This window comes from Conger conger, chromosome 2 (genome assembly GCF_963514075.1).
Source record: "Conger conger chromosome 2, fConCon1.1, whole genome shotgun sequence".
Taxonomy (NCBI): domain Eukaryota; kingdom Metazoa; phylum Chordata; class Actinopteri; order Anguilliformes; family Congridae; genus Conger; species Conger conger.
In genome coordinates, this window is record NC_083761.1 from 60,884,493 (window position 1) to 60,910,508 (window position 26,016).

Sequence of the window (26,016 nt, forward strand, 5' to 3'; positions counted from 1 at the left end):
TTTCATGTCACTTTACCATTTAAGTTTATTCAAATGTAAACCATCTGAGTTAAAGGTTTTGCCCAGTGCACAGGAAGTGGTCACTGAGCAGCAGCACAACAGGGCAACAGAAAAGACAGGACTTATTACAGACAGACAGGAGCTGAAATGGATTCTGTAGAGCTCTCAGTTACTCACAATGACATACAGATATGGACCAAAGTGCACAGCCTCAGAAAAGATTGTTTCACCTAAACTTCTCCAAGTAGTGATGCCCTTTGAAAGACGTTAAAGAAATCTTTGGATACTAAGTATTGTGACATTCTGATTAAGGGTTTCGTTTAAAACATGATTTAATTGGTCACTATTGTTTGATGGCAGACGTTTGAGTGTAGAGCTCTAAGTCATGAAATGCAGGTACAAAAATGGAGCTAAATTGATGTCCATACAATGAAGATATGGGTACAGAGTTAGCAGCAGGTGTCCCAAGCATTTATTGCAAAGCAGTCCAATATGACTTTCTGTAGGATGAACAATGAGGCACAATTACAATGGATTTGCACAAACATGGACAAATAGAAGCTTAATAACAGGGACAATTTCAATACATTACAAAACAGCTTATAACTTTGTCAAATACAGCACAGGTTTCCCACTGTCCAGGACACAGAGGGAGGAACATCTTAAAGGGTTTCTGTTGATCTGCTCCAACCATCGACACAATTTCTGTTTCTACCTTTTCCCAACATTCAATTTAAGGCCAAGGAAAGGAACTGTGGGAATTGGAGTTCAGGAAAGGTACCGGCGGGCAGAGGAGTGGGTTTGGGAGGGGAAGGTATTCCTCCATGTCCATGAGAGCCTCTTCCATAGCATTCCTGCACATGTTTGTTAATCATTGGGCACTGGCAGTTCCCTGCAAATGATCTCTCTTCAAGCCCATTTTCAGCTACCACTGGGTGGTACTGGAGACACAGATCTCAGGAGACAGAGGAGCCACAAAGACCTAAACTCTCAATCAAGGACAGACAATTACAATTCTCACATCACAGAAGGTTTCTGTCCACAGACATCGGTGAAGATGTACATTTACACCTCGCTCCTCTTTTCTTCACAATATCAAACAAATATTAACATCAATTTGTTCAATATACTGTATATATTCTTTGTATTCAGAAAAAGTAATAAATATATATATATATATATGTGTGGGATAAATATATCTAAATATGTATTTCTATATTTTTAAATAAATAATTAATTAAATTTACTGGCACAGTAAAATCACTTTCTTCTTTTTTTATAACCACAGTATTGGGTTTCACTCTTGTCAGGTAATCTACACTAGTACTGGTATTGGCAGAATGGTATAGCTTGCAGCAAAACTGAATGATCACAACACATTTACAAGTCACACACATTGTCTATTGGGAGTCATGTCATTTGGTGCTGGTATTTCTGAATACCCTGATATTGTAACACTAACTTAACACTTCTACACAATGAGGGTCACAGCAGGCTTCAACAGAACACAAGGGTGACTCGGTTTAAAAAACACTGTCAACATCAGAGGCAATGATATATATGAATTGACAGAAGGATCTTGTTCTCACTTACCCAACAACAAGAATGAATAGCCTGGGATGTGTGCCTCTTGTGGAATACATTCAATACCAGTGAAGCCTTGCAATAAAACAGCACAGACAAACACTCTAAACTCCCACATATGCTGCAGAGCCACCACACAGTCCACTGCCTCCTTTGGACAGACCGAACGATGGGAGATGTCACATTGAGGCTGCACAGTGTTCTTTTCTTACTGATTGTCAGAGATGGGCAGGAACCACAGCAACAATCGACTCCATGTCTGCTTGCTGGACAGTCCATTTAGCCCAACTTGAGGAAATAGTTACTTTTGGGGAGAAATTCTTTAATTTCCAAAGCCTAAAGATAGATTATCAACAATTAGTACAATAAAATGAAGCACCTTATTCTGTACTACCACTCCACTACCACTATGTGCGACCAGTCTGTCTGTCTGTCTTCTTTTTGTTTTTCCAGAAGTGATGATGAGGTCGTATTTTGCTTATGTCAGGTAGTAAGAATGTCATAGAAAGAATGTTGAGAATAGACATTTGGTTCTGCGTTGTTTGTAACAACAACGACAACAAAAAAAAACCACTCCAGGTACATTTTTAAAGGGATGTGAGGTCTACACGTAAAGCTGTGGTGGGTTTGGAAGGCACCCAAATATTTCAAACTGTCAGCACTGATGTGGAACATCGATTTCTAGATAAGTCAATATCTAGCCGATCTTTATCTATTTGTAGGCCCCCTAATCTCCGGCGATCCCTGACATGGTTGTGGTTGTCTGTTGTTAAAATGCCCACCCTCATTATACATACCCACAGGCCCACCCCTGTCCCTATACCTAATCCTACACATACAGTGCCCTCCATAATGTTTGGGACAAAGACCCATTTATATATTTGCCTCTGTCCTCCAAATTTTGAGATTTGTAATAAAAAACTTCAATCACATGTGGTTACATGTCTTATTACAATTCTCAAAGTGTGGTGTACAGATGCAAATAAATAAATAATGGGTCTTTGTCCCAAACAATATGGAGGGCACTGTACACGCCAATCCCTGATGTTGGAGGTCATCACGTGACTTCCAGCGAGGCGAGGGAGACGCGGTCGCACTCCGCACGGGAGCGCAGGCTGTGCCACTGCTCCACCGGGGTGCGCTGGGAGTCCAGAAGCCGGCGCCAGTGGTTAGTTTCGGGAGGGCCGGTGGAGAACTGGCCAATCACAATCCGCCCAACGAAGTCGTTGCTGCTCTTCATGTTATGGCCATACACTGGGGAAGAGAGACCGGAACAGCCAGGTCAGCCAGGTCACTGGTCAGCCAGGTCAGCGGTCACACAGCACACAATGCTAACCTGAACCAAGCTGAAGAAACTGAACACTGAAAAGACTGAAAGTGATGGGAACACTGTACATTCCTAATCCTACAGTGCCCAGCGAACTGAACCACTAGCAAATGTCAAAGCAATTCATGTGCAATATCTATTCTTTACTACTGTCCATCTCTCCCTTTCCGGCATTTTATTCTGAAATCCAATTCTCTTAATGGAGTGAGGTCAGAGTATGCCTTTTCTTCATTTCATCAGGTTGCTAGTAAATAAGATCAATGTTTTTGCACGTGGGCCAAATGATCCATTCTATTATTGGCGGCAGAGTGATAGAAGGAGCAGAGAACAGAGAGAGACATTTGTCCCAAAACACAGAGGCAGCTTCCCTGCGGGGCTTTCCAAAGGCAACAATCTCATTGTTGCTGCCAACACAGGGCAAGCAGAGGCGAATTGCAGTCAGCAGGCAAAAGCAACACATGAACTGAGAGAAAACACAAGAGATTATCCTTCTGTCACACATCAAAAGCATGTCCAATCCAGCATTAGCTTCCTCTATCTTGCACTGTTTTCCCATGGAATCCAATGACCATGAAAGCACAAAGCGTGAGAACTCAACCTTAAATTCGTAACAATGCTGAACCTTGTTTTTGATTGTTTTCTGTGACTATCAAGCAAATAGTCTTGGAAAAGTTGCTTTCAGGCTGTGTATGGCTCAGTTACAACAACAGGCAAGGCTCTATAGTCCAGAAAATTGAAGGTTTGAGCCTTGACAATGCCATCAGCTGGGGAGTCAGGAGCAGTGGGACACAGTCAGCTTCGTCCTGGAGTCCATGGAGTAGGGTGGATATAAGCCAGCCAGGGTTGCTCAGGTGTTCTACACAAAGCTGTTCTTAGTGCAGCTCCAGTTGTGTTTTCACACTCAGACTGGGGTTAGTTGTCTCGTAGTGCTGTGTGGCCTACGGTATTCAAAACAGGTGCCAGTTCATTGATGATGCACTGGAACAGCACATTTTGTGATTCCAAATTGAGGGGGAAAAAAGGAAAAATATTGTAGAAAATAAATAAATCTCCATATTGCCACCACATTTAGTGGTACAGAAACTTGAGATGAGTCTTTTTTATTAAACAAATTATGAAGCTGCTTACTGAAAAAAATATCAGTGCAATCATTTCCTTCAAGTGAAGTTGACAACACCCCTATCTCCTGCTGCACAGACTTGGAATGGAATGCAGAAAGGCTAGGCAGCCTGACTAAAGTGAAGCCATCCATCAGTTTTACTGCACCGAGTAGAGTGGCCTGAAGGTTGCCTGTATAGCTACATTACTTGTGTAATACTGAGTTATGTGCTTCTCCTATTCACTCTGAACAGACAGGAGAATATATACCACCTTTGTGTCTTTACATATATCAACTATACATCTTTACATTACAGGCACATCATTAGTTGACCGACAGTCCATCCATCTAGCAGTAGTGCCCCATAGAGGCAAGAGCATTTTAGCATCAGTGTTAAGATGGATGGGCATTCTGATGTCGAAACAGGGGCCAGGTGCGCTGCGATTTTATGAGGCCCTCGATCATCCTCTCTTGACCATGTCCTCTTCGTCTCAGCCCCTGCGTTTTTATTGCTATATGACGCGAAGTGTATTCGTTTTAATGTTGCATGAGTCAGCAGCGGACGGAATATAGAGCGTATTTTGGTTGACGGATCATGGCGAGGAATGTGATTCAGGGCATCCCAGCTTGTGAGGACGAGCGGCCCATGGACATGGGTGGATATTTTCACATTCGGTAACTTACAGCTATCCAACACTGAATGCCTCATCGCAGAACAAGTGAAGAAAATTAAGCCAAGACTTACCGAGTTTTACCAAGTTTTTGTGATGTACTGTATATGCATGTGTACATTTGTGTGCATGTATGTACTACTGTATACAGTATGTATAAACATGTGGAGAAATAATACTATAAAAATATAGTTATATGACATTTCACTTATGAACAGCCTTTAAAATGACACTTATGCACAATTTAGCAGGTGCATAAGTTTCTTCTGTCCGCTCCAGTCTGTTCTCAATGGGCTATGAAACAGCAACGTCTCGGTAACAAGCCACGTGTCCACCTGTCCAGCCCAGCCTTGCAAAGACACCAGGAAGGAGGAAGGAGAAGAGCCATCCAGAACCAAGCAGCAGGGACAAATGCAGCATGGACACACTTTCCCCTCTGACTGCATGCTGGCATTCATTTTGCTTTTATCTGCTAGTAATCAGCCAGGAAGAATGCAAAGAAGCAGAAGTGACTCTGTTCCAAATAATGGTAAAGTGCACCTGTACTAGGCAGAATATGCTGCTTAATGCGTGAGCTGGGGAACAGACAGAGCTTGCTAACATCTCACTGCTTGCCTAAAGAAAAACAACAAAGGGTTTTTCAGGAACAATGTTGTGACAAGAAATCACAAATTGTACAGCTTACATTTACATCCTATTGTATTATGATATATTATGCATGGCCACAGTGGGGTATACTGTATACTGAGATAATTCAGGGTAACACCTTGCTCAAGAGTACTTTCTATGGGCTTGTGAAAAAAGTTTTGACACCACAGAACTGACATTTTCAGGCTCCACAAATTGGGAGCCATAGACTGGCCAGTAGGGAAAAGGGGGACAGTCTGGGTCGTCCACTAAGCATGTGAGATACAGCGAATCGGCAGAGATGTAAACTGTCCCTGATTCTAGAACAATATTCTAGAGGCAATTGCACTGGCACTAGTGAGCAACGTCTCACAACAAGACCAGGAAATGAGCTTGGGCCGCTTGGGTGTGGTACATGTAAGATTGACATGAGCCAGGATAATTTATTTTAAGACTAAGGCCCTCTTGGCAAAGCTGACACAGTATGATAAACAGACAGCCTATTTCACCTGCAGCAGAAGCGTTGTATCTACCTCATCAAACAGGCAGCGGGGGGGGACGGGGGGGGGGGGGACGACAGATGCACTACAGGGAAGAGCTGCCAATCCTCCCCTAATTGCATGCTTCTCTTTGTGTGGCAGATCAGAGCGAACACTGGACACCAAGTCAGGGGCGCACCCCCACACCCCACCTCTACAGCAGCCCCCCTAATGAGGGTAAAGTCACCTCCCACTCAAACTGAGCCAAGTGTACGCAGATATGAAGTTCATACCGGCCCAGGAGACCTGCCCTGTTGTGCTGTGCAGGTTCACCTTGTGACTTGTGCATCATCTGCTAAACGGGTCTAAGTGTCATCCCTTAACATGCTGTCACTGGTTTTCATAAGCATTTTATGGGCGTTGAGCGCTCCCACAAACCATTAAATGGAGTGTCAGTGAAATGTTTCTCTTTGTACTGTGCCCATGAGACATTCAGAGACTACTGAATATGGAAGAGAATGTTTCCTGGCATTTATGCATTGTGATTAGTGTCTCCACAGATGAACAGTTATGGCTGACTCTGCAGCCACCCCCTCAGGAGCCACTGTGGCACAAATTAAAAGGATAATGAAAGCACCAACGAGGACTCGTTCCTTTACTTATGAAGAGCACTGACAGTGTCCTCCTCACACATCGTTTTTGACAGTTCATTTCATTGTATTCTTACATTGTCTGTACTTCCATGTTTGCAGACCAACTTTGCACTGGGTTTCAGGGATGTTCAATGATGTTAGCCCAAAAAAACCCTGCACTCAAAAACATATAACTACTGGTTACACGTGTAAATTTACAAAAAAAAAAAATATGATGCTCGGTTAAGTAGACTCACTACATGATGAATTAAATGTGTGCTGTTTCCCGCAGTAGGTGTCTGAGACAGGGGAACTACGGATGAGGGAGCAATTGTACGAGAGAGCCGGGGCGGAAAGCCAAAGAGCTGACCGACGACAGAAAGCTACACTCCCAACGGCTCAACGACACGTTTTGCAACATTCAAAATTCTATCTATGTTCGCTTTCATTCCTCCCCATATTACATCAATTAATTGTTTTTAGAAATGTACCCCTGGAGGATAACCACTGAAATACAAGTTCAAATCATGCAGGTCACATGGTGGAGACTAATTAGTGGCCCTAATTACAGTATGATACCACTATTATACACAAATACCACAAGCAGAAATATCATACTAATGACACTGTGAAATAAGCTCTTAATATGCATTCACCAAGCACTTTATTCAGAAAATGTTTACTGTATTACACCTACTTATTCATGCGATTATCTAATCAGCCAATTATGTGACAGCTGTACAGTGCATACAATCATGTACATATGGGTCAGGAGCTTCAGCTAAATGTGGAAAAAATGTGATCTCAGTGACCATGGAATGATTGCTGGTGGCAGACAAGGTGGTTTGAGTATCTCAGAAACGACTGATCTCCCGGAATTTTCACACACACTAGTCTGCAATGAATGGTGCAAAAAAACAAAATCCAGTGAGCAGCTGTTAATGAGAGATGGTCGAGGAGAAGGGCCAGACTGGTCAAAGCTGACAGGAAGGTGACAGTAACACAAATAACCACACTGTTGTAATAACAGTGGTATGCAGAAGAGCATCTCTGAACACACAATGCATCACAGTGGATAGGCTACTGCAGTAGAAGTCTAATAAATACCTAATAAAGTGCTTGGTGAGTGTATATACGTATATATTTTATTTTATCCAGTAATATTACCTTTTCTTCTGATCAGTATGGCATCATTACATGACCTTACACTACAGTTAAAATAATGACCACATAGTTCATGGAAGCAATATGTGTCCTCTGCCCCATATCAGTTCTACATCTACAGAATCTAAGTCCTGACTGTTAATACAGCTTATGACCTGTGACTGGGCAGACAGCCAACAGCATTAATCGGGTAACTGCTGTCACCATTTAAATCAAGTTAATTAGAGCCACGCAAGGTGGAAGTTCAGCTGGGGACCCAGCTACTTTTTCACTATGACATCACTCACACTCGGGGGCACTGATTGGACAAGGAGCAATGTGGCGGCCCTGTACCTGAGAACACCAGGCTCACTTCGTTCAGTTCCTCCTGGGCAACGCGGAAGCTGAAGGACTCGTTGTAAAACGGGTCAATGGTGCCCCTCATGCAGGACGTCTTTTTGGTCTTCACCAGTTTGAGGCCCGTCACCAGCTGGACCTTGACAAAGGGATCTGTGGAAGAGAGTCATGGTTGAAGATGGAGTGGTAAGTACTCCATACAGTGAATGTCGCAGATAGAGCGGCAGCAGTACCTGAGCCCTGGCACATGTCAGTCTGCAGAAGTTGCTTGGCTCGTATAATGTCCACGTTGAGCCTTCCAGCACTGGGCAGGTAGGTGAGGGACAACAGCAGCTCACCCAGCTCCACCTCGTTCTGGAATGACAGTGGGAATAATGTCAACATCAGAGATCGCACAGAGATCTCCGGTATGCATTGTCACTTGCATATCATATGCTTCCATATTTGTGGGGGGGGGCAACATGTAAAAATCCCAGTACATATTGTGTAAAGCCGAGTAAAAGGACCGAGTGTAAACAGAGCAATCACACACAAAAAGTACACTGCACTGGCATTATTACAGCTAGCAAAATGGGTAATCCATCTAGTATGTAACACATAGTACAGTTTTGCACATGATAGCAATTTTGTGTGTCTCCCTTTTGAAAGCAATTCAAAGGGCAAACACACACACACATGCTACTAATGGGGCTGCACCATATACTTTCAGGCCATGGTCCCTACACCCCAACACCCCGCTCTGCTGGATTTTTGAATACGATGTTTGAATTAATATAACCATGGTGTGACATCAGCTATCAATTTCATGCATAGATGTGACATACGGTATGTTCATATGTTCTTCAGAAGACCTGGAGTGGAGAGAGTTGGCATGTTGTTTATCAAAATGAAGAATCTGCTTTGTCAGCTCTGGTAGGTACTTCGTGAAATGTTTATTCTGAGTGCAGTGCAGCGATAATTTGGCCCCCCCATGGATAGGCTTTCAGTGCCTCCCAGCCAATTCCTTTAGTAGCAGGAGACAAAATGTATTTTTAAGAAGATAAATTTAACTGATCATTTCAGAGGGGAAAGACATTTCCAGAGTGAGTGAAGCATGATCTGAGATCACAATACAATGAGTATTGTAGCAGTAGTCTACATAAAGTGCAGGAGTAGTGAAAATAATACCAATGGGGTACAAGAATCTCTGAGGGCCTGGGGTTCCATCATCTGCAACTGTGCTGCAATTGTGCTACATACTTGATGCTAAGGTCACAAAGAGTAAAAAAGCTATGGACGCATTTGGGGCATATACGTATATTGGCTAATCCTACTGGAGGGCATAAATGTTTGCCTATAACCAGAGTGCAAATTATGGGGGAGCAACAGGGAGCTCAGCTCCCCCGATTTCTTTAAAACATTGACAGATTTGAGAGACATAATAAATGTTGTATGTGTGCGACATGATCCACAAATAAGAGACGTGTCACAAATGTGTTTGTTGTTGGTTAGGTCTGCAAATGCTGGGAGTAATGCTAAATAAGCTCAGCCATTCGACCAGTCTGACCAATCTCACAATAATTCCAGTTGTGAGCTAACCAGTTGTCCAGGGGGTATGATTACTGAGCTAGCTGGGTAAAATTGGGTGCGTCATTCCCACTTCCGCCTGCTGAATGCGAGAGAGGATTTTCTGCTGTAAATAACACAGACAGCAAGTCTCGCAATAGGATGCCAGAGGAAAGCCTCTCATCTTTGCTTTTCATGGACATTATGTGGGTGTTGAGAGGGAGCTCCCCCAATTACCATGGTATAATTCACACACTGCCTATAACAATAACTAAACCTTCTTTTTCATCAGCAATAATATTAAAGGCCACAAATGGTACTATTAATCTATGTCTATTGCTACGACAAATACCCCTACACATACAAGAATGCTCAGATTTTTAGGACAGTATCTCCTGTCAGAAAGCAAGCCTGCCATTTAACTGACTGGATTGTGTAATGTATTCCTCTTAACTGGAGTGGGCCCCTCAATTTACCTCACAAAGTGTACATCATTACATCTGTTGTGTGGTATATTGCCAGCAAATTTGTGATTGAAAAATAAGAAAATAAGTGGTCAACAATAACCAGTTGAGACATGCACTGGACTATAATGCAGATAAATCATAGCTAACAGAGTCAGAAGCCAATGCATGAGGAGTAACAAAAACAAACAAAAAACCTGCCACACAGCTACCTACTGGGTGGCAAACTATTTAATAGGGGCTATGCAAATAGCTATGAATTTAGTGCTACAATATAACTCATGGCCAATAATGTGCTACCTTAAATGAACGGGGTGAAAATGGTTTCAATGAAAAATGCATGTTACTAAAACAACACATACTAAAACTGACTAAGCACTGCCATGTAGGTGACATAGCATCACTTCATTCATGAGGTCTAAATGTTAGCTAAGCTATGTTCTATAATACAAAATGCAATAATGATCTAAACAGTGATTATGATCACCAATAAGCTATATTCCAATCATAATCACTGTTTAGATCAGTCATACAGGTAGAGTGCCATGAAAAATATTTGCCCCTTCCCTGATTGGTATCTTCCAAATGGCATGTTGAAGGAGGTAATGATTCCTCTGATTTGCCAGTAGCTCCAGCTTGCATCCAACATACTGAACCGTGATGCTCCAGCCAGCTTACTCGTGACTTGATCAATGGATTTGAAAATATTGTCTGGCACATGTCTTTCTAGGCACATGTCTCTATGATGACCACAGAATTGACCCAATGTGTGGGTCCAACCGCCTTTCAGAAAGTGCTGCTGGTATTATTCTGTCGCATGCACAACTGAGGTTTCAGGTTTTATTTAGATGTTATATGGCTCAGCCAGCCACCCTATGCCGTTGAACACATCTCAGTGCTCCTCCACAATGGTGTTCTTCTTACACACACTCCTAATCAGTCTGACTGACTGCATCAAGATTTACACAGTCTTTCAGACCCAGTATGGGCACTGTAGTGGGTAGATTCACAATGATACATTCAATCAGTGTCCTCTTCAGAGAATGTGAATGAGTCCTACAGTCCTTGTGCTTGCTCACCTCTGCAGTGAAGTAACAGTGAGCATTGTAGCTTCACCGGCTTTTTTGCTTACACACAAGTACAGCTCAAACTGTTGAATCCATCATCTCCAATTCACAGAAATCATGGTTCATTGTCTGTGGGGTTTTTTTAGCAGTTCCATGACTTGTAGCTATTCTGAGTGTTCACCTCACAGGCACTTCTGACACCATAGTTGTGCAATGAACAGGCGTGTATTCATTCCACCATCTTTATCCGGTGCCTCAATTCCTCGCCCCTCTAAGAGGCAGTGTGTAGTAATAACACGTGCAATGGCATAATTTACTGCAATCAAGGCAAATAAATCAAAACATGAGCTAGACTAAGTACAGACGCAAAAGAAAACAAAGAAATAAAGTCTACATTGAATATCCTGGAATCCGAATGCAGGGGACTGTTAGTACTCCTTCGAGCTCACAAGACACACAGGCACTGTACACATCAGCTAAAATATGCAGTTTTTTTGTTAAAATATGTTTCCCTGTCAAAGAATATTGGCCTGCAGTAGTTGTGGACAGTAGTGGTATCTGGAAAAATCACATTATTCATACTGGACAGTCGAAAAATCCATTACATTTGAATCTTTTAAGTTAAATTTTCACTCCCTCAATCAGCCAACTAGTAAATAACCAAGAATTTGTCTGAATTAAAAGAGTTCTGCAAAGAAAAGTGGGCTAAAATTCCTCTATAAAAAAAGACTATATACAGGAAGTGCAGTTATTGCTGCTAAAGATGGTGTTTTTTCAGTGGACAGCAACATATAGGCCTACCGGTTATACCATGCCATTACGTCTTCAGCACCCTTATATTTAGTGTTATATTATGCCAGGCCAACAATGAATTTCTGTTGTTTTTAAGAATCATTTCTGAGTGAAGAACGTACTGACATAAAAACTTATGTCATTAATAATTTAAGCAATGAATGCAGGACAAATGCAATGTAATCAGTGTATGGAGAAAAGAAACCATTCTCAGACTTGATGACATTCTTAAAATGACACATGTAATATGCAACCTCAATCAAGCAGCCACCCCAACTTCACAGCACAGAGATATTTTGGTGTATTCACATTTAAAAAATCACAGTAGAAAGATGCTTCTTTGTGTCCGCTTGAATAAAATGGGGTTAGACCGTAGACCTTTATGTCAATAGCTACTAAATCCAGCTTTACAATAACGGGAAGCTAATGACCCAGAATGGAAAAGTTGTATTTTCTGCTTTAGCCATTTCCACACAAAAGCAGTGCCCTGTCACATCACTTCTACCTGCTTGCACAACTCTAATCCCCCAAAGACTTAATTGGGGTGAGTGGGAGTATGACACATAAGGCAGTCCAAAGCCTGGCAGCGTAATAAAAAACAATGTGAGTCATACCTGAGAGCTGGGCACCAGGGCCTTCCACCAGTGTCCACCTTTGACCAGGTCCACCTCGCTGAGGGGCATGGCCACCTTGCCGATGACACAGTGGCGGGAGAATTTGTCAAAGTCAACGACAGAGAGCAGCAACGTGCGACGCTGTGCCTCCAGGAAGGGCAGCTTGAATGTGAATCGCTCCTCGAAGACGGGGTTCTGAGTCTTGCGCTTGACGCCCGTCTGCCGGGAGTTCTTGTGGTCGGGCAGCAGGCTCATCTTCACGTACGGGTTGGAATGGGCCATGTCCTGGCGGGCGGTGTCGCAGGAGACAGGCAGGGGCAAGTCACGCGCCTCGATGACCCGCACGTTCAGGTGGTTGTGGACGAGGTCGTACTGCGTGCTGAAGTGCATCATGCCCAGCTGGTAGCGCAGCAGGATCTCGTCGTCCGTCAGCGAGTCCACGTCGTCGCCGCTGGAGTCCACCGAGTACAGCCGTGGCTCCAGCGTTCGGGAGTAGTCCTCGGACGCCGCGTAGGCCTTCCGCAAAACCGCAGGCTGGACAGCCTCCTTCCTGGAACCCATGGCCCAAAACTCGATGGGCTTGATGTCCACCAGGGGAGAACTGGGCCTTTGAGCCTCAAGACCTGACAGAGGAAAGTAGAGAATGAACTGAACAGTTGCTACACCGACACTGTAATAGTAGTCCACCCATAACGCTGGAAATTGTTTCTGAAGAATGAGAGGTCTGAGCATGAGAGGAACTCACTGGACACCCTTCGAGCCAAGCTGTAGGTGGAGCGGGATGCCTCAGAACCTGAACCATGCCTGTCTGGAGAGCTGTCCTGGGGTGTAGCAGGGGGGTCATAAGCCAATACCTCTGAATTTGCTTCTTTCTCACCATTGCAGTCATTGACCCTGAATGACAGAAGTGAGCACTGCGATTAACTTTCCCTGCTGAAAATTCCAGCTTAAACCAGCCTGGGCTGTGTTTTCAATCAGCTGTTCACAAGCTGACCAGCCAATAGTTCAACACTTTGGCCACCAGCTATACCAGCTTAACCAGCTTTGACCAGCCACGGATCAGCTTTGACCAGCCACAGACCAGCTATGACCAGCTAGAAGTGTTGAAAGAACACAACTGAAACACTGCTAGTATTAGCTGGAATTTTGAGATGAGAGGCTTTTCACTTGATGAGGACCTTACTCACTTGGAGAAAAGTGTCTGTTAAATGACTAAAATGGAAAAATGAAGATATATATGAACATATGTAAATGTTGAGCAGCAAGTGTGGCCTCATTGAACTGGACAGAAGGCACCTCATTTTGAGATACAACTCCTGAAGAGAGGGTATTGATTTTGTTGTTATACACGTAAGACACAATGCTGCTCTGTCATAACAGTATATCCTTTTCATACAAAGTTCTTTGCTGCCTAGTGAAGCCTTAATGAATACAAATGGTATCAGATCAAGACAGTACAAAACATCATTTTAAAGAACAGACAAAATCTTGGAAAATGCTAAATTTTTCATGTGGATAAACAGTATAAGTAATACAGAGTCAACAAAGAACAAAGGCTTGTTTTTTTGCATTTTAAATGTGCATATGCAGATCTATAAAAATAAAAATACCCTAGCCAGGAAATCCTTGCCAGTTATAAATAAGTGTGTCCTTGGGCACTTTGAGTCCAGCAGTGTTGCTGTTCCTAACAGTTTTTGTGCCTCAATGTTGTACTAATTTAAAGATATGACTATTTTGCTTTTCAGCACATTTCTTAGTGGAGGCCTGGTCTCCTGGCACTCCTTAGGAAGCGTAGGGGAGCCACTGTGTCCATGATTTCTGTTCCCGGGGAGGTTTGACTATGCAATCTGAAACACATGGCTTTGCAAGGCAGAATAAACTAACAGGGGTTGAAAGCTGCTTGTCTGGAAACTGCAGGAAAAGGAGAGAGGGTCTGTTGAAGAATCAAGACCTGCATGTGCGATAACAACTGCAATGCCAAAACTTCAGAACACACGACATGTACCAGTAAGAGGATTTATCTTCCTGGAGAGGTTGCGCTGTTTCAAGTAAATGCCAGGAATGATACAACCGATTTTAACCAGAACAGTGCAGCTTTCAATCTGCTCCTTATTTTCAGTGACTCCAGCCCAGTCTCTGAACCCAGAGCAGTGTTGTAAGCACAGGTCACTGCAGAGGAACTGCACTCCCAGAGAAACTGCAATCCCCAGAGCTGTGCTGTGGAAATATAAGGAGGCTGAAAAGAGCACCACTCACTGCTGCTGCCAGAAAAGACGGCATCTCAATAACGCGCTCAGTAACAGAACCAGACTTAAAGCATACAGTACATCCCCCCAACACACACATACACACACATACACACACACACACACCTACACATAAACACACACACACACACACACATACACATAAACACACACATTCACATACACATAAACACACACACACACACATACACATACACATACACATAAACACACACACACACACACATACACATACACATACACATAAACACACACACACACATACACACACACACACACATACACATACACATAAACACACACACACACACACACAAATACAAATATATTAATTAATGCAATAATGACGTCAAGGTGGTGACTTGATGCAGGATCCCTGAAGAAGGTGGACAAAACCATTATTCAGATATTAGAGGGATGATTTGGAATGCATTTTTATTTGTCATGACAGTTTATGGGTATTTTAGATATTTTTTGTATAAGGTGACAAGCTGACTTTGCAGTGGTTAATATAAAGGCAATCACAGGGTGTAATCATAGCTTCAGTTTAAGTTTCCAAGTATCTTTGCCAACGCAAAGCATGCAACAACATGAGCAGTGTGGTATGCAATGTCTTAGCCAGAACAGATGCATCTAAGACATATCATTCTGGCCCGGGATTGAATAGTTTGCACCTCTTTGAAACTGAGAAGGAAATACATTCTGGCAGGATATAAAACGGATTTGTATGTTTATAATTGTCAATAGATGCTTTAGGATTCATCTGCCTATTAGTTTAGCCTATGTAGGCATAAAACAAAATAATCTCGGTACAAGCTTTGGAGTGACACTGAGTACTTTTTTTAGCTTTAAACCACAAAACCCAACCCAATACCAGCCATTATACAGCCAGCAAGTAATCAGACACTTCGGTGAATATATAAAACAAATCCTTAATTGCAAACAGAAATTGCCTGGTCCAGTGCTGTACAAAATAGACACAATGTCACTGAATTATAATGATCTGGGGTTTCTGAGATGACTACATTAAAATGGTAAACTAAGCAGAATCTAAAATGCAACACAGAAAAAGTCCAACTCTAAAGTTTTGTTATTTTATTATGTGTTGATTGGCATGACTATCCAAAAGAATTCCAGTGCTATTACAGCATTTCTCATTAGGCAAATGCTGCGCATGGAGATTATACAGTTATGAAATAATTTCCTCATCGCTGCTGCTGGGTGACAAAACTGCAACAAAGACAGAAATCAATAAATACTTCCATCAAGCCTGAATATGTTTACAAACAAAGCATGATCTGGGTTTTCCCATAAAATAATCTAGAATTTTCCATTGGCTCTTCAGACAGGGCTGACACCTACTGGCTGGCCCCCACCAAGCCACTAAATACAATGAGTCTGCTGAGAAAATGCAAAGCCCTGTTTTATTAAAGTTGTTTCAAATGATTATTACACATCCACTTTGTTATTGCATTTCCGTTGAGTTACGAAGACATGCATGCAAACAATAATGCTTGTTCTCTGAAGAATTGCAACGCTTTGATCAAGATGCCTGTGGTTCATAATATTCAAACATTACAAAGATTCAATAATGGGTCACTGGAAAAAATGTACAAACAACATGAAATTGCTTGTTTTACACATACGCTTTCATCTTATGAGACCTTGCTTGATATTATGCTTATCAAGACACACCATACAAAGCACTGTCTGACTGCAAAGTAGCATCCGACTGCACCAGCTGATCAGATATTGTATCAATGTATTGTAATAAATGCAGCTGGTAATGCATGGTAATATTGCACAGCAAGTGCACAGTTTTTTTATTCTTGCACATTAACATTATTCTTGCACAGCAACACTGTGCACCTGCTGCTCCCACTACAGCTGATAATATTTCAGTGATATTACTTCACCATATTACTGTTGATGCTGCTGCTTATAATAATGAGAAGAATAATAAAAAGAAGAAGAAGAATTAGTAGTGCAGCTAATGCAGTTCACTGGACTTTTAGCCCACCAGCAGTAATTTACCACAGCACACAATTAATGGTGTAATTCTTTATCAAATTAAATCAAACTGCAACACATGCAGTATGAGGTATTCTAAACAAATCACACTACCAGAATTGCTACCATCCTGTAAAATAGTATGCTAATAGAAATATAATATACAATGACTTCCACTATTCTTAATGCAAGTATTCAGTTACACCATTAAAAATCGATCTCTCCTGTTCCAAATCTATCCCATGGGTACGTTTGTGCTGTACAGTTTCAGCAGGAGATAATGCACAGGAAGTTTTGCAAGCTATCTTGAGGAAGCCTTACAGTAAACGAGGAGTTCTCCAGGATCGTCTAATTTGCACACCGCACCCACAGGCGATGACTCACAGCCCTGTCCCTGCCTGATCAACTGAGAAGAGATGTGCCACGCTAAAGCCTGGATGTTACTCATCTGTCCTCACAGGCAAGCTGCTGTCCCATGGGAATTTGTGTGCTCTTTACAGAAGCACTACATTTGCTTCCTCAAATGAAACCAAATTACAGATATATGAGGCCATAGGCAGGCCATTTTTCAGCAGATTGGTCACAACCGAATGACAGTTAATGAACACTCAGCTCAGGTCATTATCAGCAGAAAGGCCTGCTAGAGGGCTCCAGCCACTCAATACCTGGAAAAAAACAAGTTTCTATGGAAAGTTGGTTGCTTGGGGGCAGTACATCCTTTGGGCAAAGTTGGACAAATGTCGCAGTAAAGTGATAGGGACACAGTGCTTTGGAAGATGCATTTTACATGAAATGTAAATTTATCGACCCAGTAGCACTTTGGCAGGGGGTTGCCTGGTATCCCAGCCAATTGCTTTATTGGGCTTTGTAAATATGGCTATTTATCATCCTGAAGTATAACTGGCAAGACAATGGCTAACTGCACCTTTAAACGATTATATCACACCACTTACAGGAGCAGTCAGAAGGATCATCGGAAGAGAGAGGTGATTATGGTGCTTCCTTGTAGAAACACACCCGATTTGCACAGTCAGTTTCATGCAATTAAGGACTGGTAGTCCCTCTTCAACTAATCTCAAAACCTACTGTGACCCTACTCAGACTTTAAACCTTTTCTTTAGAGATCAAGGACAATTAAACCCATCCTCCCTCATTTTAATCTTGTAACACACTCAAACTTGCAATACCGGATTTGTAATCGGACTACATGCATGCACTGTACTGCAATGTGCCTGCTGTTGCTGTATTGTTGTATAGATAATATTGTATATAATGTCGGTTTTATGCATGTGCACTTATATTTTTGTACACCTGCCCAGGGACTGAGGATGGAAGATTTTAATGCAACGATAATGCATCAAGGAATTCAGTCTCTGAAATCTGTTTAAATTATAGATGGCCTCTGTAAAATAGATGCATCTATAATACTGCAGCCTAGTGGCTAAGGGACTGGGATCCGGAAAGGTTGGTGGTTCAAGCCCCAGTGGTAGCCATGATATGATCTGCACATTTGTTGGGCCTTTCAGGTTGTCCCCTGCTTAGTCTAATCAAGTGCAAGTCACTTTGGATAAAAGCATCAATTAAAAAATAAATTATGTCAGCTTAATTTATGCACTGGACCTGCATGCAGGGAAACTTACAGCCAGGATGGGGTCTGTGCTGGAAAGGGACCCAAAATCTCCACTTCTTCATCATTGGGCTGACAGCAGCTGCACTCCCAGCAGGACTGCCAGCATGATTGACAGGTCCAGCGACACAGCAGGAAGTTGGATAATTTGGACAACAGACCCTGGACATTGCATGGACAGACAAGGAACAGATAACACTTGATGTTATTAAACTCTTATAACCTTTATGTCAGCAATCATTTGGGCTTATCTTCCTATATAAAACCAGACCAAGTGCAAGGTTAAGATTTTGAGAAGAGTCTCTGTGATGGCAGACCAAGATTTAGGAATATATTTTAATGCACAGTAAGAACAAATGAACACACAGTTCATGTTTTCTCCAGCATGTTTTCTCAATAAATTGACTTGAGGTGTGAATATAATTCCATGTTGGTGATAGGATGGATTGCTATAAAAGGTCACAGAGCATTCTGTTCATACATACAGAAGGAGCTCCACTGTTAATGGAATACGGTGTAGTCTAATCTTGGATTGGCCAATGTAACTTTCCTCTTAATGCGAGGGTTTTCCAGTGTTATACTTCTCCACATTAAATGTATGCATAGACTTTTAAATATTCATGCCTTCCTCTTGTACCCAATCCTGAGTGAGTTTTCACTGTGGTGACACATAGTAAACAGCATGAATCACCTGCTTCCTGACAACAAAGTGCCCTGAACAAACATTTACAACTTCCTGAACAAACACATGAAGGAAAACTGCCTGTTTATGACTCAAACACTTCTCTTGTGTTTCTATTCTCTTTGCAAGCACAGATCATTTCAGGCATTCATGCCAAGGTTTGCTTAAAAAAGCAATCACTATTCCTCCGATGACCAACGAAGATTGGAATTACAATTCACTTCATGACCAGTATCAAAATTAGTTTTCAAATTGCATTTGATATTATTTGTATTATTTCAATATTTGATAGAAGGTAGAAGGGCTTGCAAAATCACTCACTGAGCACTTAGGTATTTATAAGACTTATTTTTGTACCTATTGGTCTTCTGCTGCAATAGCATATCCATATTGAGGTTTGACATGTTGTGTGTGCTTCTGCATACCAGTGTCGTAATGCATGGTTATTTGTGTTACTGTCATCTTCCTGTCAGCTTCGACCAGTCTCTCCAACGTGCTTTTGTCCGCAGAACTGCTGCTCACTGGAGGTTTTTTGATTCTCGCACCATTCTCATCAAACTCTAAAGACTGTTGTGTGTGAAGATCTAAGGAGATCAGCAGTTTCTGACATACTCAAACCACCCTATCTGTCACCAATAATAATTCCACGGTCATAGTCACTTAGATCACATTTCTTCTCCACTGGTCTGAAAACCAGCTCAAAACCAGTTCAAAAACAACCTCTTGACCATGTCTGCATGCTTCAGCAGAACTGTGGCATGTGGTAGTTGTAGTCTAGTGTACATCTGACTCAGCAAATTCATCAGAGTCAGCTTTGGTATGCGCTTTGTAACCATGTATTTACAAGACTGAATAAGATATAGACTAATCTTCATTGTACCTTGCTCTTACCTCATTGATGGGTTCCAACTGTCCTTTTTCACAGCCGCAGAAAAAGCCATTTTAGAAAAGGGATGGAGGAGAGAGGGAAAGCAAAATGACAGCTTAGATTCAATGGACATACAGTGGGCTCCACACTCTCAGAAATAAAGTGACAGTGGCATTACATTTTTGTTCTTCCCAATTGTACCATGAAAGTACAGTAATGTACTCTTTGGGTACAAATGAGTACTTTTTGCTGGCAATGGGTACAATTGTATTCCTATAGGGTACTGTCCCAGCAACAAACATTTGTACCTTTTTAGGGACCTTCCGTACCTTTATTTCTGAATTATTGGCACCCTTAATAAAAAAGGCTGCAGAATAATCTACATGTTATGTTCTATATGTTATGTTCAAACATATGCAAACAATATACTTTTATTTCTGCTGCATATCTGACAACAGTATAATGCTTTGAGGCTAATTTGATACCTTGGACCCTTTATGACTTAAAGCCATTCAGGTGTTCTATAGCCTACTATATCAGCATAATTGCCATACTAATCCATTCACATGCAAAGTTTTACTAGCGCTTGTAGGACAACCTGAAAATAAGACATCCAAACTCAGTTGATGTTGATAGGTCACAGACATCAGGAAGTCATGGCATGCAAAGGAGATGCAACCAAGGGGACTATGTATAAAAAAAAGGCTGTAATTTCAACACCGATCACCCTATTTAGATGTAAATACCCTCAAATTAAAGCTGAAAGTCTGCACATATTCAATTTACTCCAAACTCCAATTTCCTGTGGTAGACAGCTAAAATAACAATAACTTTGTCAATGTCCAAATATTCATGGACCTGACTATATATCACAAGCAGGCTGCTTTTTGAACTGCTTTAGCTGGAGAAATTCACCGAGTAAAACTAGGAACAGCTGTTTAACTTCAATCCATATTCCAGTTTTGGAAGGGTTGGTAACTCGGTGAATTTATCCAGCTAACTTATTGACGTTAGCGAGCTCAGTAATCTTCATATAGCCTTCCCACTGAATTCTGATACGCTCTATGTGCCTACAACTAGCTGACGTTATGGCAAAATAGACAGTATACATAGCCTACCCAAAAATATTGAGTAAGAAAAAAAAGTTTGCATTTAAGGATACTGGTACAAGTTCACAAACTCACGAACTACAAAAGGCTGATGCATCCGCTGACGTTACCTAATATGGTCACTTGCTTAGCTAGCTACTTTTCTAAAGCCTAATAATACAATGAAAACAGTTAGACCTGCTTATTGTGTTTTGCCAGGAAAACGGAGAGTGTTCACGTTGTGGAAATTTACATTTTATACAAGCCAACTATAACGAACTATAACGTTATTGTATTGGGTACGTGCTAAACTAAGCTACAATACCGGAAACTATCTGTCATTAGTGAAATAACGTTACAATTTGGGAACGGAACTGGTTAAATCGTGGCAGCGCTGTAATAGAAAATGATTGATGATTGTCACTTGAATATGCTCTGTATTCAATATTACTTAATAATAAAAAATAAGAAAAAAGAAAAAAAATATTGGCAGCGCACAGTAGGCGATATCTTGTTTTTATAAAACAGTTTATTTATTTAGCTTGGTAATGAATAGCTACACAAAGAATTGCCGGGATTCGTTGCATTTTGGGGTGACCATATCTCAAAATGAACCATAAAATGGCACCTCCATACCAACAAACTCTTTGGAAGGAATACACAAACTGAGCACAATAAACAAAGTCAACCTGACGACGCCTCATCTGCTTATTCACCCTGAGGAAGGTCTGTATGCTTAACGAGTTGTGCTTGTATTTAAATTTTTGCCTATGCATTATCCGTATAATAAAGGTTGTTTAACGCGCCCAAATCAAGAGTGCCTTGGTCGTTATTCTATTCTTATCATTCTCATCTTAACATTCTTATCATCCTTGCAGCAATTATTACTGGAAGTCCTATGGTCAAACCAAAATGTAACATTTCGGCCATACACACCATCAACATGTTTGGTGGGAAAAGAGGAATGCATAGAAGGAGAAACACCTCATACCTACTGTAAAATATGGAGGTGGGTGATTCATTTTTTTGAGTAATTTTGCTGCCAGTAGTCGAGGGGCACTACTTAAGATCAATGGCTAAATTAATTCAGCAAAGTATGAGAAAATCTGGTTGTCTCTGCAAGGAAGCTGAGACTTGGTCAAAGGTAGATTGTCCTGCAGGACAATGACTCCAAACATACATCAAAATCCACACAGAAATGGTTTAGTGAAAATAATGATTCTGAACTGGGTTCTGAACTGAAAAGGGAGGTCCATAAGCGCAAATCCAAGGATATCAATGATTCTGAAAAGTTCCGTTCTAGCCTTATCACAAATTCTAGGAACAGATTTGTGGCTGTCATCTTTGCCAGTAGTGTTTGCACAAAGTATTAAACCAGAGGTGGCAATAATTGTGGAACCTGTTTTTTTGGGGAAATGTATGTTTTAATTGAAATTTTTAAGACTGTGGTTGATTCCATTGAATCGTTAAAAAAGCACACTACTCATGTTGGAAAATAAAGCTTATATCAATAACTGCATCATTTTTTTAGATTACAGTAATTTTTACACATATTTATCAAGGGTGCCAATAAATCTGGAGCCCGCTGTACTTCCAACATGCACAACTGCACATTATCAAGTGATCGCAACAGAACACTACAATTACTGACTACTTTATTTTATTCCTGTCAAAACTGTTATATTTGGAAGCTGATTATTGTAACTATAGCTGAATAGCGTTATTTAATACAATTATCTTGTTTACATACAACAAGAACCTGTTGTCACCTTGCACATTTGCAGATTGTTTAACTTTACTCAAACTCATCTAAATAATTATGACATATTTATATAACATATCCATATATTCTGTGATCTGTTTCATGCTGAGACACATGATCTATGGAAATGCAAGGGTGTTTTTTTTTGTTTTCAGCCCCAGTGGCAGATCTGTTTCTGACTGCGGTTTTTTTCTGTGTCTGAGCTGCAAGTGTGTGTGTGTGTGCATGCGTTTGTGTCTTCCCCAACCAGGCTCCTCCCAGATGCAGCCCCTGGGCTTCTGGTCTCCTTGTCACCAGACTGCTCTTGTCCTTGCAATTAGCTGTAGCTGTAGCCACGGCAACAGCGGCATGAGCACCGAGTCCCCTCCCACTCCCTCTCTTGCTGCTCACTCTAAGCTGATGGACCCTCAACCAGAGGCTAGAGAGTACTGGTTTTGGATACACTCTGGTCCTCAGAGGCACAGAAACTGCTACAGCTGGGCAAAACAAAACCACTGAACCAGTTGCAGCCAAGCATAACACAGCATTCAGCTGACAGGCAGGGATTGCTAGTCACAGCAGACACACAGACATAGACTTGCCCGAGGGAAGGCACATGTACTGTGACTTAATGTGAAATATATGCACTCATATATGCACTCAAAATGCATACAAGAAACACTCATGCACAGGCCCATCTACATGCCCGCAACCACACAGCCAAAACACACACACATGCACACACAAAGACATGCCATGTACACATGCATACACACAAGTACACATATACACAAATGCACTCACATATATAAAAGACACATGTAGACAAGACATTTAATCAGAAGTTACTTTTTCATTTCAAATGAAATTGTCTCCATTACAGAATCTACTGAGGCCCTGCAACCTGTTGGAATCTCTGCGAGCTCTCAATGAAAATGTACAGAAGTAAAAATTTTTTCCTGGTCAAATACATGCATTTACTCCTGCCTTTTACATAAGTATATAGTAACTCTTACTCTAATATTTGACCGGTATCAATACTGAAACCATGAAAAGCAACAACATTATCTCAGTAATACTTAAACTATATAGTCTACTGCATCAAACAAAATTGACATGCCTATAAAACAATAGTAATCAGCCAATAGTATTAAAAATGAGGATTTTATCTCTCTTATATCCCTAATGAAAGCCATCTGGTGCATGAATGCATATGCAACATAATAAGAAATAAGACCTTGAAAATAAAATGAAAGCAGGAGAGATATGGCAGGTGCACTGAGGGATGTGGCAGAAATATAAGATTAGAATATAAGATCAGGTTATGATATACGATTCCTGCTGTCTGTGTGTGCATGTGTGAGCGAGTATGTGAGTGCACTGTATGCTCTGGGTTAGTCTAGGTGATCTAGTCGCCGGAACTTACCTGTATATACGCCATCTTCACTTCACTCTCACCCCACTATGTCACAGCCCAGCCAGGACAGCATGTTCCTCATCTGCGTCCACTTTGCCTTTTTTTAAAAAAAGGGGAAATAATTATTGAGTGAAGGAGTTAATTCTCCCAAGCCCTGATAGTACCTTTCTCCATCCTCACACAGTCCATGCCAAGAGTTACACACACACCCCCCAACACATTACAACCACACAACCTATCTCTCTCTCACACACTCTCTCTCTCTCTCTGTTCTGTCTCTCCCCCTTCTATTCTACATCCCCATCCCCACTCAACTGCTCTCTCTCCCTCTCTCTCTCTCTCCCTCTCTCTCTCTGTCTCTCTCTCTCTCTCTCTCTCTCTCTCTCCCTCTCTCTCTCCCACTCCTCACAGTTGAAACAAGATGCTCGCTTTTCTCTAATCCCTGTGCTGCTCTGTCACCTCTCATCCTCCCCATATTTCCCCTCCCTGTATCTCATTGTATCTGGGAGACAATGAGTCACCCAGGCTTACAGAAGCCCCTCCTGGCATTAATGTTTATATGCCTTTCATATATGTGGGATATAGTCACTGTCTACACCAATGTCCCCATAACAGAGAAAAGGCTGAAAGTAAGAGACTGAGGCACATTTACTGGGTATCTGTGACCACAACAAAATGTAGGGCTCTGTCTGGGCTTCAAGGTGCAGTGTCAGGGGTAGCAGTAGGGGATTGTAGGTGTGAGTGCACGCATAAGCGTCTGGAGTACTTACTTTCGGCTGAGGGCAGTAACCTGAGCTGGTGGACTGTTTAATGCATGAAACCAAGGTAAAAGTACGTTTCCATGGAGACAATAGGACCCATCACCTGTTGCTGTGTCAGTACATAGTAACCTTGCCCTTGTAAGAGACCTGCCTATTTTGCTGAGTATAATACTTATAGGTTGCAGATGTTTTCATTTATCCTTTTTCTTTCAGACAACATTTAAGATAAATATTGTTTTTCAAAAGCATTTCTGAACATCTTAATAATTGTCTTTGTTAAATATGACCGTTCAGTTTCATCTCAATGTAAATGCATTCATCACAGCATACTGTCTCATAATTCATTACCTATTACGCATTCTAACAAGGAAAATAGGTTGACATTATGACATTATTTCCGTAAACAGATGCCTCTCTTCTGTAAAGGAAATAAACAATTGAGAAAAAAAGAAGGATTATAGTGACCTCTGGTGTTGAAAATACATTTTCAAAATACAGCCTCAAAATAAAAATATTTTCTTCAAAGAAAGCAATGCAGAATACTGAACACGCTATTTGTTTAACATGTTGCAGGAAGTCGTTATACAACAGCCATATCGGAAAAAATTAGCTAGTGACTTCTAGTACTGATGATAAAAGAATAGTGTTGTATCTTTCTTTTGAATATCCTATCTCATTACAGCAGGGGAATGACCACATTAAAAAATATATTATTTTTTTTTCATTCCATGGCAAAGAAAAGACAAGGCCTGTGGGTCCAGTAGAAAAGCAGTCAGAATCAGCATCTGCTTGTTTACAGTATTATGCGCATACATTTCTCTGGCTAGACCTGGAGCGATGAGTCAGAGGTGGGACAGTGTGGGCTTGCGTGGCTCTGCGGTCGCTTTCGCATGACTATGCAGTGACATGTGGACGCGTGGCATTTATAATCCCACCGGAGGAGGAACACAGTTGAGTTAGTTAGTTTTCAGTCTGAAGTGGCCATAGCTCTTCCAACTGTAATACAGCTGTCATAATGCCTACATTTATTTGTGTCTCAAAAATACAGACAAAGACAAAGTACCAAAAGGGCCACATGTAAGCTCATACTGGACTTTAGGATCTCTGAAAAAAAGTTTTCTGCTGAATGGGTCATTGGAAGAACACCACCCATA

The 26,016-nt window shown here is 41.5% G+C and overlaps 1 protein-coding gene across 1 annotated transcript; it reads right to left on the reverse strand.

Annotated features, from left to right (window-relative positions):
* On the reverse strand, nt 1–24,377 carry syt17 (synaptotagmin XVII). The gene is made up of 8 exons (XM_061232344.1): nt 24,111–24,377; nt 19,879–19,896; nt 18,319–18,467; nt 13,147–13,295; nt 12,402–13,024; nt 8,153–8,273; nt 7,917–8,072; nt 1–2,838 (listed from the first exon to the last, which is right to left on the reverse strand). Exons 1-8 carry the CDS (start codon nt 24,123–24,125, stop codon nt 2,642–2,644), a joined length of 1,428 nt encoding a protein of 475 aa, XP_061088328.1. The 5' UTR covers nt 24,126–24,377; the 3' UTR covers nt 1–2,641.
* Between the last annotated feature and the right edge of the window lie 1,639 nt (nt 24,378–26,016).